Raw genomic sequence first — 13,934 nt, 5'->3', positions numbered from 1 at the left:
AAAGGGAGAGTGTTGTGTTTTCCTTTCTCTGTAACTTTATATAGGATACTACTACCAAAGCCTTTATTTTTAATTAAACACTACAGGAAATTGGTCCTAGGATTTTGCACAAGCTTGGTAAGTGCCCTGTCTTGGAAGTATGCTCTGGCCCCTTTAAAAGAAAAAAAAGGTCTTACTAAATTGATCTGGCTGGTTTTGAACTCACTCTGTATCCCAAGAAGGCCTTGGATTTATGAATTTATCTCAGTCTCTTGAGTAGCTAAGATTTCAAACCTGATCCACAAGGCCTGGCTCTATTTGTTTGTGTGCCTGTTTGTTTTGTTTTGTTTTTGTTAAAGATTTATTTATTTGTTATATATAAGTACACTGTCACTGTCCTCAGACACACCAGAAGAGGGCATCAGATCTCATTACAGATGGTTGTGAGCCACCATGTGGTTGCTGGGAATTGAACTCAGAACCTCTGGAAGAGCAATCGGGTGCTCTACCGCTGAGCCATCTCTCCAGCCCTGTTTTTTTTTTTTAAAGACCTGGTCTCACCATTTAGCTCTCTGTAATGTGGAATTCACTTTGTAGACCAGGTTAGCCTTGAACTCAACAAAGGGCTCCCTGCCTTTGCCTTTCAAGTGATGGGATGAAAGGCATGTGCCACTATGCCCAGCCTCTCTTTGTCTTTTAAAGCCTAGTCAGGGTAAGAACTCATCTATCAGCCTTTAGAGTGGTGATTTTTCCAAGTAGTGTCCTGTTTACAAGATTAGTATCATCATTCATGAGCTTGTTAGAAATAGAGATAAGTAGTACCCTGTGTGGTGCTGGGGCCTGGAGTCCTAGTACTCCTTAGGCTAAGATAGGAGGATTCCCCTGAGCTGCCTAGGACAACTCTGTCTGAAGAAGTGAGAAAAGGCCAGTGAATGGTGTTACCAGTTACAGATACTTGTTACCAAGCTGAAAGTCTTGCATTCAGTGCTTGTAACCCACAATGGAAAGAGATAACTCACTCCTACAAGTTGTGCTCTGAAATCTTTGTATACTTGTACACACATATTCATTCACACAAACTAAATAAAGTAATTTAAAAAACAATTCACAATATGGTATTAACATAAAATGCAAATTATTAGGCCCTAACCAGAACTACCAGGTCAAAACTCCTAGGGGTAGGGCCTGATCAGTGACCACCTAACAAATATGTCAAGGAATTTTGACATATTTTGAAGGGTTTTTTTCAGAGTTTATTTAGATCATGGGGAGGGGGGTTGAGAAGGGAGTAGAGACAGCAAAAGGCAGAGGGGGAAGGAGAGAAGAAGGGAGGGAGAGAGGGGGAGAAGGGTCAGAAAGAGAGGGAAGAGTAGAGAGACCATCAGCTCTGGAACTACTACTCTAAATCAAAGTGTACATGCTGCTGCTACTACTACCACCACCACCACCACCACCACCCCAAGCAAACGTGATCAGATAGCTCCTACACAAGTGAGGTAGATTCTTTTTGTTGTTAATATGTTTTATTTTTTGAGACACAGTCTCACTCTGTATGTAGTCTGTCCTGTCTTTCAGTTAGGATTATCCAGCCTCACCCTCTCAAGTCCTAGAATTGAAATTACAGGCATGACCCCCCCATGCCGAGAATTCATTTATTCATTTATTTTTATAGGTTTTAGGTATTTTTGAGCCATTTTCACACTGTAAACTAGGCTAGTCTCAAATCTGCAACAGTCCTCCTGCCTCAGCCTCCCTAGTTCTAAGATTACAGGGGTGAGCTACCATACACAGCAGTGTTTATATATTTTAAATGGCCAAGAAAACCTTAGTTATAGACAATATTGTAATATTTAATAATTATTTAAAACATAGATTTTAGTGGCTATAAATAAAGTTTTATTGGGACATAGATCTCTATTTATGGTGCTGCTTTTGTACCCAGCAGTATTGACTGTTACAGAGACCAGACTGTTCACAAAGCTGAAAATAAAATCACCACTCTAAATTAGTAGTAAACACCCATATGGAATGATCTGAGAAGGTTCTAAGGACAGGCCTCATCTGAAAATGTCAGCATCCACTGGGAAAAAGGAAATCTGGAAATGTTTCATATTTTCATGTTCATAGTATGTCATGGTTGTATGATTATTTCTTAGCATTAATTAGTTGTACATAAAAATGACTATTATCTTGAAAGAGAAATGATTGGCCAACACTTCATAATTTTTTCATTCTGGAATATATATTAAATTCTGCAATTGTGAGAGGCTAAGTTCATTATGAAATTTTGTTCTGACTTCCTTCTGATATTTAATGTTTCTTTCTTCTAGGACACACTACTTTTCACACAAGACAGAACTGTGTATTCCAGGGTTGTAATTAAACAAGGTTTGAACCTGGTAGATTGTTTCTGAAATGGGCATCCTAAAATCCCAGCTAGCCTTGGTCAATTTTGTGTATTTTTGCCTTCTGTATATGTTGGTTCTGCATCCATGGATTCATCCAACCATTAAACAAAACTATTTTTAAGCCAGACAGCTTTAATCCCATTACTTGGGAGGCCCTGTTTCAAACAAACAAACAAATCTCGGTACTGAACATGTACAAGCTTTATTTTTTTTTATTTATTTTTTTTTATTTTTTATTTTTTCGGAGCTGGGGATTGAACCCAGGGCCTTGCTCTTGCTAGGCAAGCGCTCTACCGCTGAGCTTTTTTTTTTTTTTTCTGGTTGTTTTCACTAAGCAATATAGTAAAGCAGCTATTCACGTTGTATTCATGCTTACAAGTAATTCAGAGACGGTTTGAAGTATATGTGATAACATGCATGGGTTGTATGCAAATTCCACGCCATATTCTATAAGCATATGTGAATTTTAGTTCCTTCTGGGGATTTGGAATCAAAGCCCTACAGATACTGAGGGATGGCTATCTACCAAATAGGTTATCTTGGTGTTTACTGAATTGTAAAGATTTGTTGAACTGCTCTTTTTTTAAACCAACTTCCTGGGAGCTGTGAATGTCCTTATTGAATAACATTTAAATTGTATTCTTGAGAACTCCAACAGCTAAGGTGGGTATGGTAGTTTAGGCTTAGTATGATTACAAGTTCAATATCAGCTTGGGCTGTGAAGCACAAAGAAGTCTGATAGCCAAAGGTCGTACATAAATATCTGTAGTATTTTTTTTTCTTTTTTTCGGAGCTGGGGACCGAACCCAGGGCCTTGCGCTTGCTAGGCAAGTGCTCTACCACTGAGCTAAATCCCCAACCCCAATATCTGTAGTATTTATGTGCACAGTTTTTATTGCATTTTCTTGGTCATAGAACAGTGAACATCATGCAACCTAAGGTATAATTCTTTATTTCTATAATATATTGATATTTAATCATAAACATGTTTTAACTATTCTATTTGTGTATGTGTGTTAACAAATTGTGTTCCTTTAGGCAACTTGTTCCAGCAATGGCGTGTTCCTCTAGAACTCCAGATGGCAAGACAAATGGCTAGCTCTGGTCCATCAGGGGGCAAAATGGATAATTCTGTGTTAGTCCTTATTGTGGGCTTATCAACAATAGGAGCTGGTGCATATGTAAGTAAAACAGCAGCTTGTGTAGAAAAGCTGCCAGACAGCTCCCATTGATCAACTCAGTACTCTGCTTTAAAACTTTTGCAACTAATTCTGCTTTCTCCTGTAGGAAAAGTTCCAAAGGCCTTCTTTAAAGTGTTTATGGGAACCCATGTGGGGATGACTGATGACTCTTGTGTTGACTGATCTTTTACTCGTGTTTTTATTCTTTCCGTGAAAACTGCTGTGTTTCCTAAGGCTTGACTAACTCCAAAAAATTTCACTTGTTCTCTTGATTGTGATCAAGTAACCTGTAAACAAAGTCAAAATTCACTGCAGCTCCTAAGCACAATGTTTGATTTTAGTTTGTCAATTTTTAAAAGGTTTGTTCCTTAGCTTGAGATTGAGAGTTTCAATAAAAAAAATTCTAAGCATTTCTAAAAGGAAAACTAAATTCCTGGATCCTACTGAAAGGCTAAATTATAGAAATGGGCCTAGTATCTCCAATTGTAAAATGGTGGGGAACTTAATTGTTTCATACTGTTAGCACAATTACATCTCCTTCAATGACCTGATCATCCTATCAGGTCACAGAGGATTTATTCTGTGAGTGTTTTTTCTTTTAACTTGGCAGAGTGTACTGTAAGGTTGAGTGAATTTACTTTGATGATGCCTACCAACATCTTGATCAAAGAAAGCTGTTTGCTTTGCACACTGAGAACAAAAAGTTGGATGACACTACAGTCTTAGTTCTTTCTCTGCTGGTAATAGGAAAAGTATTTTTGTTCCTCTGTCAATAGGTTGAGGGGGCATGAAAATCATTTGAAGTTTCCCATATCCTCATACCTTAACCTGACTCCAAAGTGCACAAAAGGAGTAGCCAGCTCCTGCCAGTTGTAAGTTGTAAGATCAGATCAAGATATAGGAAAAAATCTGCTTGATAACAGACTTTGACAACAGAGGCACTCTCTGCCAATCCTGGAGCAGCTTTTAAATTGTCTTCTTTTTCATTTTTTAGTGCAGTGACCAAAAATGCTTCTCTGCATTTGCATTAAATGTTCATTCATTAATACTTAGTACTTTTTCTATTTCTTTTTGTCTCCTTCTTGGCTGTATGTTTACCTACAGTTGTGCAGTGTCATCTCCTAGGATTCCCTTCTAGATCACTAGCGTCTGCAGGTGCTTCTGGGAAAGATGGCAGCAACCTAGTATACTTCTTAATTGTAGGAGCAACAGTGACTGGGGCAGGAATTTATTATGTAAGATGCTTATGCTAAACTATGTTTGGGGATAGGGTGGGTAAGACCATGGTACTAATAATAACTTGGTCCATAGAATACAATAAATATTACAGCATGTGCTTTCTATAGACATTTGTTAAAGGGACATTGTCAGTCACTAGAGTTCTCAAATCTTATTTTTCAAACCACTGAAATTGTACTAGATCAGTCCAAACTCATAAATTTAAAGCCAAATATAAGAACCTTTTTTGAAACTTTTTTCAAATTTGTGCTTATTTTGATGCTGCTGAAGTATATTGTGCTTTAGTGCTGCATGTCTAACAAGACAGTCTCAGGGAATGGTGAATAAGCAAATAAAGGGAACTTGAGCACCATGTACTTTGAATCATTTTAGCTAAAATGTAATTTTTCTGTTTTGTGGCAAGCACTCAACTAAGCTTTTGCTGTGAAAGGCTTTTTATTGAATGTTTCTGAGGAGGTCTCAAAGCCATAGAGATTGGAAGTACTTTCCCAAACCACAGTCTACTTCAAACTAAATCACTTGGCAATGTCCCTTTTGTTACCTCTAATTTGGTCAAACAAGTGGCTGAAGCATTCATGTAGGGTGCTGTCTTGAACACCTCTCATTGGTGATTCCAATTCTCCCTTCTGAGCCTTAACTTTTCCATTTCCTGTTTTTTATATCTCTTCTACCCCATTTATTTAAAATATTTTTAAAGTGTTTACATTAGATATGCTAATAATGATTTAAATCTGTTAAACCTCTGGTTTGTGTTTCTGGCCAGAGTTAGATGGCTCCCACAGAGTTAACCATGCAGATACTCTTGATGCCAAACTACAAGATGGGCCAGCCACTGTTGCTTTCTCCTGTCTTAGAAATACCCGTGAAACACAAATTTCTCTCAAGTCATTCAGTTAAATGCTTCATTGCCCTCTGTGTTTATCCAAACACTGGTTGTAATAAACCTATTATAATGGCACCAGGTTAAATGATAAGCTTTTGTCTACATTTATCAAATTAGTTTGGATACTTGTGTTTCAGGTTTTAAATAGTTGAAAACTTGCTATCAAGTGGCTTCTTTTTTTTTCTGAAATTCATATTAGTCATAGGAGAAACTTAAAATCTGTCCCAATCAGTGAGATTTCTATAGCTGTAAATTACGTAAGTTCAGGGCTGATGAGATGGTCAGCGGATAAAAGTGCTTGTGACCATGCCTGACACCTGACTTCAATCTCTAGGATGATGGAGAGTAAGAAATATGATTCTGTAAAGTTATCCTCTGACCTCCAGGTACACAGTGATACTCACATATGAGTATACACCTGCAAACATACAAACAAATGCAATAAAAATAATGGAGTGCTTATATTTTTTTCAGATTGTCATAGCCAAATACCACAAAATGGTTTTGACTACAGGCATTAATTTTTTTCAGTTCTGAAACTCGGAAAGTCAGACAGGGTTAAGTTTCTCATGAAGGTTTTCTTCATGGTTGTATATAACTCTGTCCTCACATGGAGTCAGGACATATTGACTGTGAATTAGGTAGTGCTGGTGTCTCTTCCTCTTTTTGTAAAAGCTCTATCCAACTTGTCACCATTCCTGTCTCTAGATACTGTCATTTTGGTAGTTAAGGCTTTAGCATATGATTTGAAGAATTCAGTTCTTAACAATATCCCTTCCACAACTTTTTTCATTTGAGGAAACTTTTTAATTTGTCTATAATTAACCCTTCAATAAGTCCTATATTAAATGTTCTTTATTGTCCTATTGGCTTTGAAAAACACTTTTCCCAGGATGTGCAGTGTGAAATGCCGTTGAAGGGGTTGGAGAGATGGCTCAACAGTTAAGACATTGGCTACTCTTCCAGAAGACCCAGATTTAATTCCCAGGACCCACATAACAGCTCAAAACTTTCTATAATTCACACCCTCACACAGACATACATGGAGGCAAAACACCAATGCACATGAAATAAAAAATAAAAAAGACTTGCAGTTTATCTTGCAATCCATTTGTTTAGAAAGGTTGTCTCTACTAGTATTTTTCATAAATTTGTAGTATTTCTTAGCCAGAATGTATTTGCCCCTAATTGGAAATCTGGGTAAACTAGGAATACAGAAACCATTTGGGAAATAGTATCTGTTACTTAGTGTGTATGTAAACTACCTTTCATTTTAGAACATTGAGCTGATGTATGTCTACATCTAACCCTGAATTTAGTCCATTCCCACTAAACCATCTGCACACCACTCTACATGTGTAAAAGCATCAGGAGATCAGGAGGTATAGAATGGCTTAGAGCATTGAGATGACCCTCTATGTGTGAGCATAGCCCTGGCCTGTTTCCTCTTCACTCCTCTTGGTAAGATTAAACCATCTGGTTTAATAACCTCTCAAGGTTTAGGTCCCCCATGTCACCTAATGAGCTGCTCTGTAAAGTGGTCACAAAAAGTCTTTTTTTTTCTTTATTAATTTATTTTTGTATGGTATTAGGGATCAAAACCAGGGAGGGCCTTGTGTCAAACGTTCTACCACTGAGCCACATCCCCAACCTCATAGGAATATTCTAAGAGTGTATTTTATGATACTTGTTCTAGTTGTCCTTATTTCTATAATTAATCTGAGATTTCATTTGATATATGATCACTTAAATTTTTATCTTGTGGACCACTTGAGATACAAAAATACCAAAAAATTGTGATTAGGAGACATCCTTAGGCACGGTTAGAGCCCTTGCCTAGCACATGAAGCCCTAGGTTTGGTCTCCTGAAGTGCATCATTCAGACAGACACTGTGATGAGTGCCTGTATCCCAGAATGTGAGGGATGGAGACAGTTCATGATGATTGATCCTCAACTACATGAGGCCCTAGCAAAAGAATCATTCTTGTCTATTGATTCTTATGTTTTAATTAATTAATTAATCCTGCTTGGCTGTAGTGGCGCAAGCCTTTAATCCCAGCACTTGGTAGGCAGAGGCAGTTCGAGACCACCCTGGTCTACAGAGGGAGCTCCAGGGCATCCATGGCTTCACAAAGAAACCCAGTCTAAAATTCATAGAGACCAGCATATCTCTCCTTGCCAGATGTTGGAATTAAAGACATATACTGCCATGCACAGCCCATTTTTATTATTTAATTAACTTATTGGGGGGGGGGGATTCGAGACAGGGTCTCTCTCTATAGCCTTGGCTTTCCTGGAACTCACTCTTATAGACCAGAAACGTCTCTGTCTTTGCCCCTGCATCCCACGTGTTGAGACTAAAGACAGGTACCACCACTACCAGACCCCATTTTTAAATGAATGAATGAATGAATGAATGAATGAATGAATGAATTTACTTTTGAGATTAAGGTCTCACTATTTAGTCTCACTAGCCTAGAACTCCTTATGTAGACTGGGCTAGCCTCCAACTCACAGAAATCCGCATGCCTCTGCCACCCAAGTGCTGGGATTAAAGATGTTGTCACTTTTTTGAAAGTTCTAATTAGGGCTAGGGAATATAGCTCAGTGGCCTGATATGCGTAAGGCCATAGGTAGTCTCTAGCTTCTAAATACATTAAAACTAAGTTAAAAGTCACTAATAAATCCTTCTGCTATGTATTATAAAGATGAAAAGCAGAAACTAGTCATAATACTAAAATATCCTTTCTCAATTTGAAAGTATAGGGGAAAGAGTATGCTTGAAATAAAACACTTTAGTGAAAATGATGTTTGACCCTTACTAATTATTAATTTGTAGTGTTTCTGAGTCAGATTTCCACCCCCTTAGTTTAGAAAATGTAAAACTATTATTGAAAAGGTGACTTACATTTGAAAGATAGTATACACCTAACCACATATCATCCGTGGCAAACTCTTAAACATCTACCATGAAGATGTATTTCCCAGTTTCTACCTAGGCCCATATAGAATGATTTTACAACTAGCACCCAGCATAGTCCAAAAGCCCCTTTTGTGTTTTAGCCATTTTTATACTTACTAAAGTTACATTTCCTTTAATTCTACTTTCTGAATTCAGTATCAGGAGAGTTTCTTACTGAGAGTCTCAGAAAACCTGATACATTTTGATCTATTTTCAAGTATTCTTTCCTTATCAGATATGTATAAACTGGATAGTTTTATTTCTTGACAAAAGAACTTTGGCTGGAGTTAAAGTTTAGTGGCAGAGCGCTTGATTAGTATGCATGAAGCTCTGGGTTTCATCCCTAGTACTGAAAAGTCAAATTCGCCTTAGTAGTGTTTGCATAAAGGAGCTAACTAGCTCAATGTAGACAAAAGCTTCTCATTTAATTGAAATGATGTTAGCCTATGTTATGATATAGGTGTATCATGAAATAAACTTTCTCCATGTTTGGGTCTACAGGCCTACAAGACTATTAAAGAAGACCAAAAAAGATATAATGAAAGAATAATGGGATTAGGACTGTCACCAGAAGAGAAACAGAGAAGAGCCATTGCCTCTGGTAAGGACTCCCCTATGTCTCTTCTGTGTGACTTGAGATTAAATAAGGGAAAGTGATTAAGGTTGAGGTGCTATGATTTGCTAATATCCTGTTGAAGTGTAACAATGTGAGATTGTAAGCTTCTAGAAACTATGGTTTTACCCCATAGCAGAGAGCAGTTTCCTAAAGTATTTGATTGGCATTTTAACCTTGAGAGTAAAATTAATTATTGTGGGTACCTATCCTTTTTTTAATTGTTTTATTTACATTCCAAATGTTACCCCCACTTCTTGGTCCCCCCTCCAAGAGTTCTTTACCCCATACCCTCTCCCCTTTGCCTCTGAGAGGGTGATCTTCCCCCCCCCAAACTCCCCCCGTCAATCCTCCTTCTGTGGGGGCATCAGTCTCTACAGGATTAGGCACATCCTTTCCCTCTGAAGCCAGCCAAGGCAGTCCTCTGCTACATGAGTGCCAGGGGCCTGAGATCAGCCTATGTATGCTTTTTGGTTGGTGGCACAGTCCCTGGGAGCTTCCAGGGGTCCAGGTTAGTTGACACCGTTGTTCTTCCTATGGGGTTGCCATCCACTTCAGTCCTTCCCCTAACTCTTTCATTGGGGTCCCTGTGCTCAGAACAATGCTCACCTGTGAGTATCTGCATCTGTCTCAGTCAGCTGCTGGTAGAGCCTCTCAGAGGACAGCCATGCTAGGCTCCTGCCTGAAAGTACAACATAGCATCAGTAATAGTGCTGGTGCGTGGTGCCTGCCCATGGGATGAATCCTAACCTGGGCCTGGCACTTGGTGGCCTTCCCTTCAGTCTCTGCTCCATTTTTGTCTTTGCATTTCTTTTAGACAGGAACCATTCTGGGTCAAGAATTTTGAAGGTAGGTTGATGTATATTTGGTGATTACTGGGAAAGATAGGAAAGCCATTTTTCCAATGACTAAACCTTTTCAATCACATTAATTCCCTTGAATCTTTGGAGTTTTGAGTTGTTATAGATGTGTTTTCCTGTAGCACAAAGCTCTAGCCTTCTATTTGATTCAGTTGGATTTTCAAAGAGGAATACTTTAATCCTTTAATTAGGCCTATAATCTGGGTAGGCGGTTTGTATTGCTTTTCGCAATAATGCCTCCTTCTTCATGAACATTGTATAATAATCCCCAATTGACCTCCTAGGTGTTTCCCCTTTATTGCTAACAAAAGTTGCAACTGAACTTAGTATTTTCCTGGTGGTCAGTAGAAAACTAAGAAGGGCAGAGGCCTTTTAATATATGTTTTCTAATGTATTTGAGAAATAAATGGCCAGGTATAATGGTGTATGTTTTTCATATGGGACAATGAAGCCAGCCTGAGCTACATAGTGAGACCCTATCTTTAGAAGGGGGAGAGGAAGGAAAAGACTAATATTTAATTTAAGGTAGGCTTAGAACCAGTATAGACCTAATGAGCGAAAGACATTGCAGTTCATTCATCCTCTTAAAATGTTTTTGCTACTGGTAAAATGAAAGGAATACTTGCTTTTTCTCCCTTCCACTGTAATGTTATGAAGATTGGGTTTTTTTTTCTTGTCCTTTTTTTCTTTCTCATTTTTGGCTGTCAAACCCAGACTCTTAGACATGATAGGCAAACTTTCTACCACTGAGTTATAGCTTAAACTCAATAACTTTTTGATTAGTATAGGTATGTTGTTTTACTTTTTGTCAAGGAGTAAGATGAATGCCAAGTGATTTTTTTTTTGAAATTGTGCCGAGGAATCATCAGAGCCTTTTAGAAGACGTCGTCTGTTTGTTCCATCTTTTACAGCTGCAGAAGGAGGCTCAGTTCCTCCAATCAGGGTACCAAGTCACGTCCCTTTCCTGCTGATTGGTGGAGGTACTGCTGCCTTTGCAGCAGCTAGATCCATCCGGGCTCGGGATCCTGGGGCCAGGGTAAGGTGCATGTTATGTTGCTTGGCACAGAGGGGTATAGTGTACAAGCATTTAGCCAGTGTGAATGCTTTGATGTTTTCCTTTTAAATTACTCAACTCTGATAAGTATCATTTTGTGTCTACAGGTCCTCATCGTATCTGAAGACCCTGAACTACCATACATGCGACCTCCTCTTTCAAAAGAATTGTGGTTTTCAGATGACCCAAATGTCACAAAGACACTGCAGTTCAGACAGTGGAATGGAAAAGAGAGAAGGTGTGTTTCCTTACATAAAATGGGCCTGACCGTCATTTTCAGCTTAGCATGGGAAGCACGTTAGGATTTTGTCACTGACCATGGATGATAAATTGAAAGGCTATATGTGGGAGTTTGCTATTGTGAATACTTGATCAGGCTTAGAGGCAACAGACCACAAAGAACCTTCTATCTTCTGTTCCCTAAACTACCAACAGTCAGCAATTTAATGCTAGGACCTTTAGGTTAAATTTCTCCATTGGAGATGAGCTTAGTTGGTGTTGTCAGTTCTTTATAAATGCCTAGGCATATCACATAAAAGCAAGTGAAGCTAATTTTTGGCACCCTTACTTATTTTGGGGCTTCTATATGTATATGTGTTCATATGCATACATGTCTTTATATATGTAGAAGCCAGAGGTTAACTTTCAGTGTCATTCATTAAGTGCCAGCTACCTTTTTTTTTTTTTTTTTTTTTGAGACTGGGACACAGCTAAATAGGTTAGGCTGGCTACCCAATGAGCAACAAGGATTTCCCTGTCCTTGCTTCCACAGTGTTTAGATTAAAGGTGCATGTCACCATGCCTGCTTCTTTATGCGGGTTCTGGAGCTAGGACTTGGTCCTTACAGCAAGCACCAACTGAGCTGTCTCCCTAGGTCATTAATGGCACTTTGTTTGACACTCTGGCCAGCATTCCCAATTGTGAGAGTAGAGTGGGAAGACAATAATGAAGAGCCTCACTATCAGAATGTATGCACAAATGACACTTGGACTAGCTGGGCACAATGGTGCATGCCTGAAGCCCCAGCATTGAGAGGATAAGGCAAGACAGTCAGTTCAAGAGGAACCTCTGAGTAACAGGAGTAACAGCTTCTGTCTCAAAGATACAAAACAAACAAACAAAATACCCCAAGTCTTGGAGCTACAGGCCCAGAAGCTTCTTTCTTCTAAATGACTCCTTAGGTCTCTCAATTCCAGTACTGTTCTTGGGGCTCCAGTATTTTTTTTTAAGATTTATTTATTTTAGTTATATGAGTACACTATAGCTGTTTTTTTTTTCAGACACACCAGAAGAGGGCATCAGATCTCATTACAGATGGCTGTGAGCCACCATGTGGTTGCTGGGATTTGAACTCAGGACCTCTGGAAGAGCAGTTAGTGCTCTTAACCACTGAGCCATCTCTCCAGCTCCCAGTATTTTTCAATTTGGCATTGAACTAAAATCTTACAAACCTGGACCAGAAAAATGAGTTGGCACTATAGAGCACTTTTTGCTTTTACAGAGAACCCATGTTTGATTTCCAGCAGTCACGTGGTGGTTTTGCAACCATCTGTAACTCCAGTTCTACGGGATAGGACACCCTTTTCTGACCCTTGCAAGCACAGACAGGTGTGCAGGGAAAAACATCCTCAAACATAAATAAATCTAAAAAAATTAAAACACCAAGATGTGTTTGCCTCCTTCATCTTTACTATTATGTTCCATTTCCAAACAGAATGCATGCTTTCAATTGCGTTGTCTCTGCTTAATATATTGTAATTAGGGCTGGAGAGATGGCTCAGTGGTTAAGAGCACTGACTGCTGTTCCAGAGGTCCTGAGTTCAATTCCCAGCAGCCACATGGTTGTTCACAACCATCTGTAATGAGATCTGATACCCTCTTCAGGGTGCATGAAGACAGCTATAGTGTACTTATATATAATAAATAAATCTTAAAAATATATATAATAATTATTTACTTAGTTTTTAAAATTCGTGTTCTCACAGTACTGTCCTGACTAGCCCCAAACTACTGGGTTCAAGCAATATTCTTTGTTCTTCCTGAGTAGTTGAAAGTCTAGATACATGCCGGCATACCACCTTAATTGTTTCAGAAAGAATTATCTAGGAGCAAGACCTTGCTCCATTGACCAGCAGCACCATTCTGAAAAATTAATGGGGGTCAATATGTGAATCCCAGCTCCTTGAATGCCCCTTTTCTTAGTTTGAAATGGTTCTATATCTAGAGCTTAGCTTCATGCTTCTACATTATTGATTACTATTTGAGGCAACATCATTTTTTTGGATGTAAGGGCCATCCTGTATAGCACACATCATTCTTTCAACTGTCAGATACAATAGCACCCCGTTTTAGGTTGTAATCCAAAATGTCTCCAGAAATTGCCAAATGTCTTATGGGACTAAAGTACCCAACTGAGAGCCATCGATCTATAGTACTTCTAAATAAGCAAGTCACCACCAAACTCTAGTGGCTAGAGACTCACTCTGAAAAAAATGTGCCTGAATGTATTTTTCTTTGTGGACATTATTTTACTAAAGCTATAGTGGGAATCTATAGCAGTTCCAGATGCTTATAATTTTCTCCTCTTTCCCATACAGCATCTATTTCCAGCCACCTTCTTTCTATGTCTCTGCTCAGGACCTGCCTCATATTGAGAATGGTGGTGTGGCTGTCCTCACCGGGAAGAAGGTGAGCTCGTAGGCTGCTTTCTCTTTGGAGCTCACTGTAGTTACCAATCAGGAAGTACAGTGGTGT

General features: G+C 38.8%; 1 protein-coding gene across 3 annotated transcripts in view; it reads left to right on the top strand.

Moving 5' to 3' along the window:
* Aifm1 (apoptosis inducing factor, mitochondria associated 1) overlaps window positions 1-13,934 on the top strand; it is a 39,131-nt gene that overhangs the window by 6,044 nt on the left and 19,153 nt on the right. Inside the window, exons 2-6 of one of the 3 annotated variants that reach the window (NM_031356.2) lie at window positions 3,426-3,568; window positions 9,155-9,254; window positions 11,038-11,162; window positions 11,288-11,418; window positions 13,778-13,868. In NM_031356.2, the coding sequence (NP_112646.1) occupies window positions 3,426-3,568; window positions 9,155-9,254; window positions 11,038-11,162; window positions 11,288-11,418; window positions 13,778-13,868 (590 nt within the window). Of the gene's footprint in view, window positions 1-3,425; window positions 3,569-4,672; window positions 4,804-9,154; window positions 9,255-11,037; window positions 11,163-11,287; window positions 11,419-13,777; window positions 13,869-13,934 lie in introns of all 3 variants that reach the window. The other 2 variants (XM_039100097.2, XM_039100098.2) reach the window with 2 other exon arrangements.

The sequence above is a fragment of the Rattus norvegicus genome, chromosome X, assembly GCF_036323735.1.
Source record: "Rattus norvegicus strain BN/NHsdMcwi chromosome X, GRCr8, whole genome shotgun sequence".
In the NCBI taxonomy this organism is placed as follows: Eukaryota; Metazoa; Chordata; class Mammalia; order Rodentia; family Muridae; genus Rattus; species Rattus norvegicus.
This window is presented reverse-complemented; position numbering and strand designations above follow the sequence as displayed.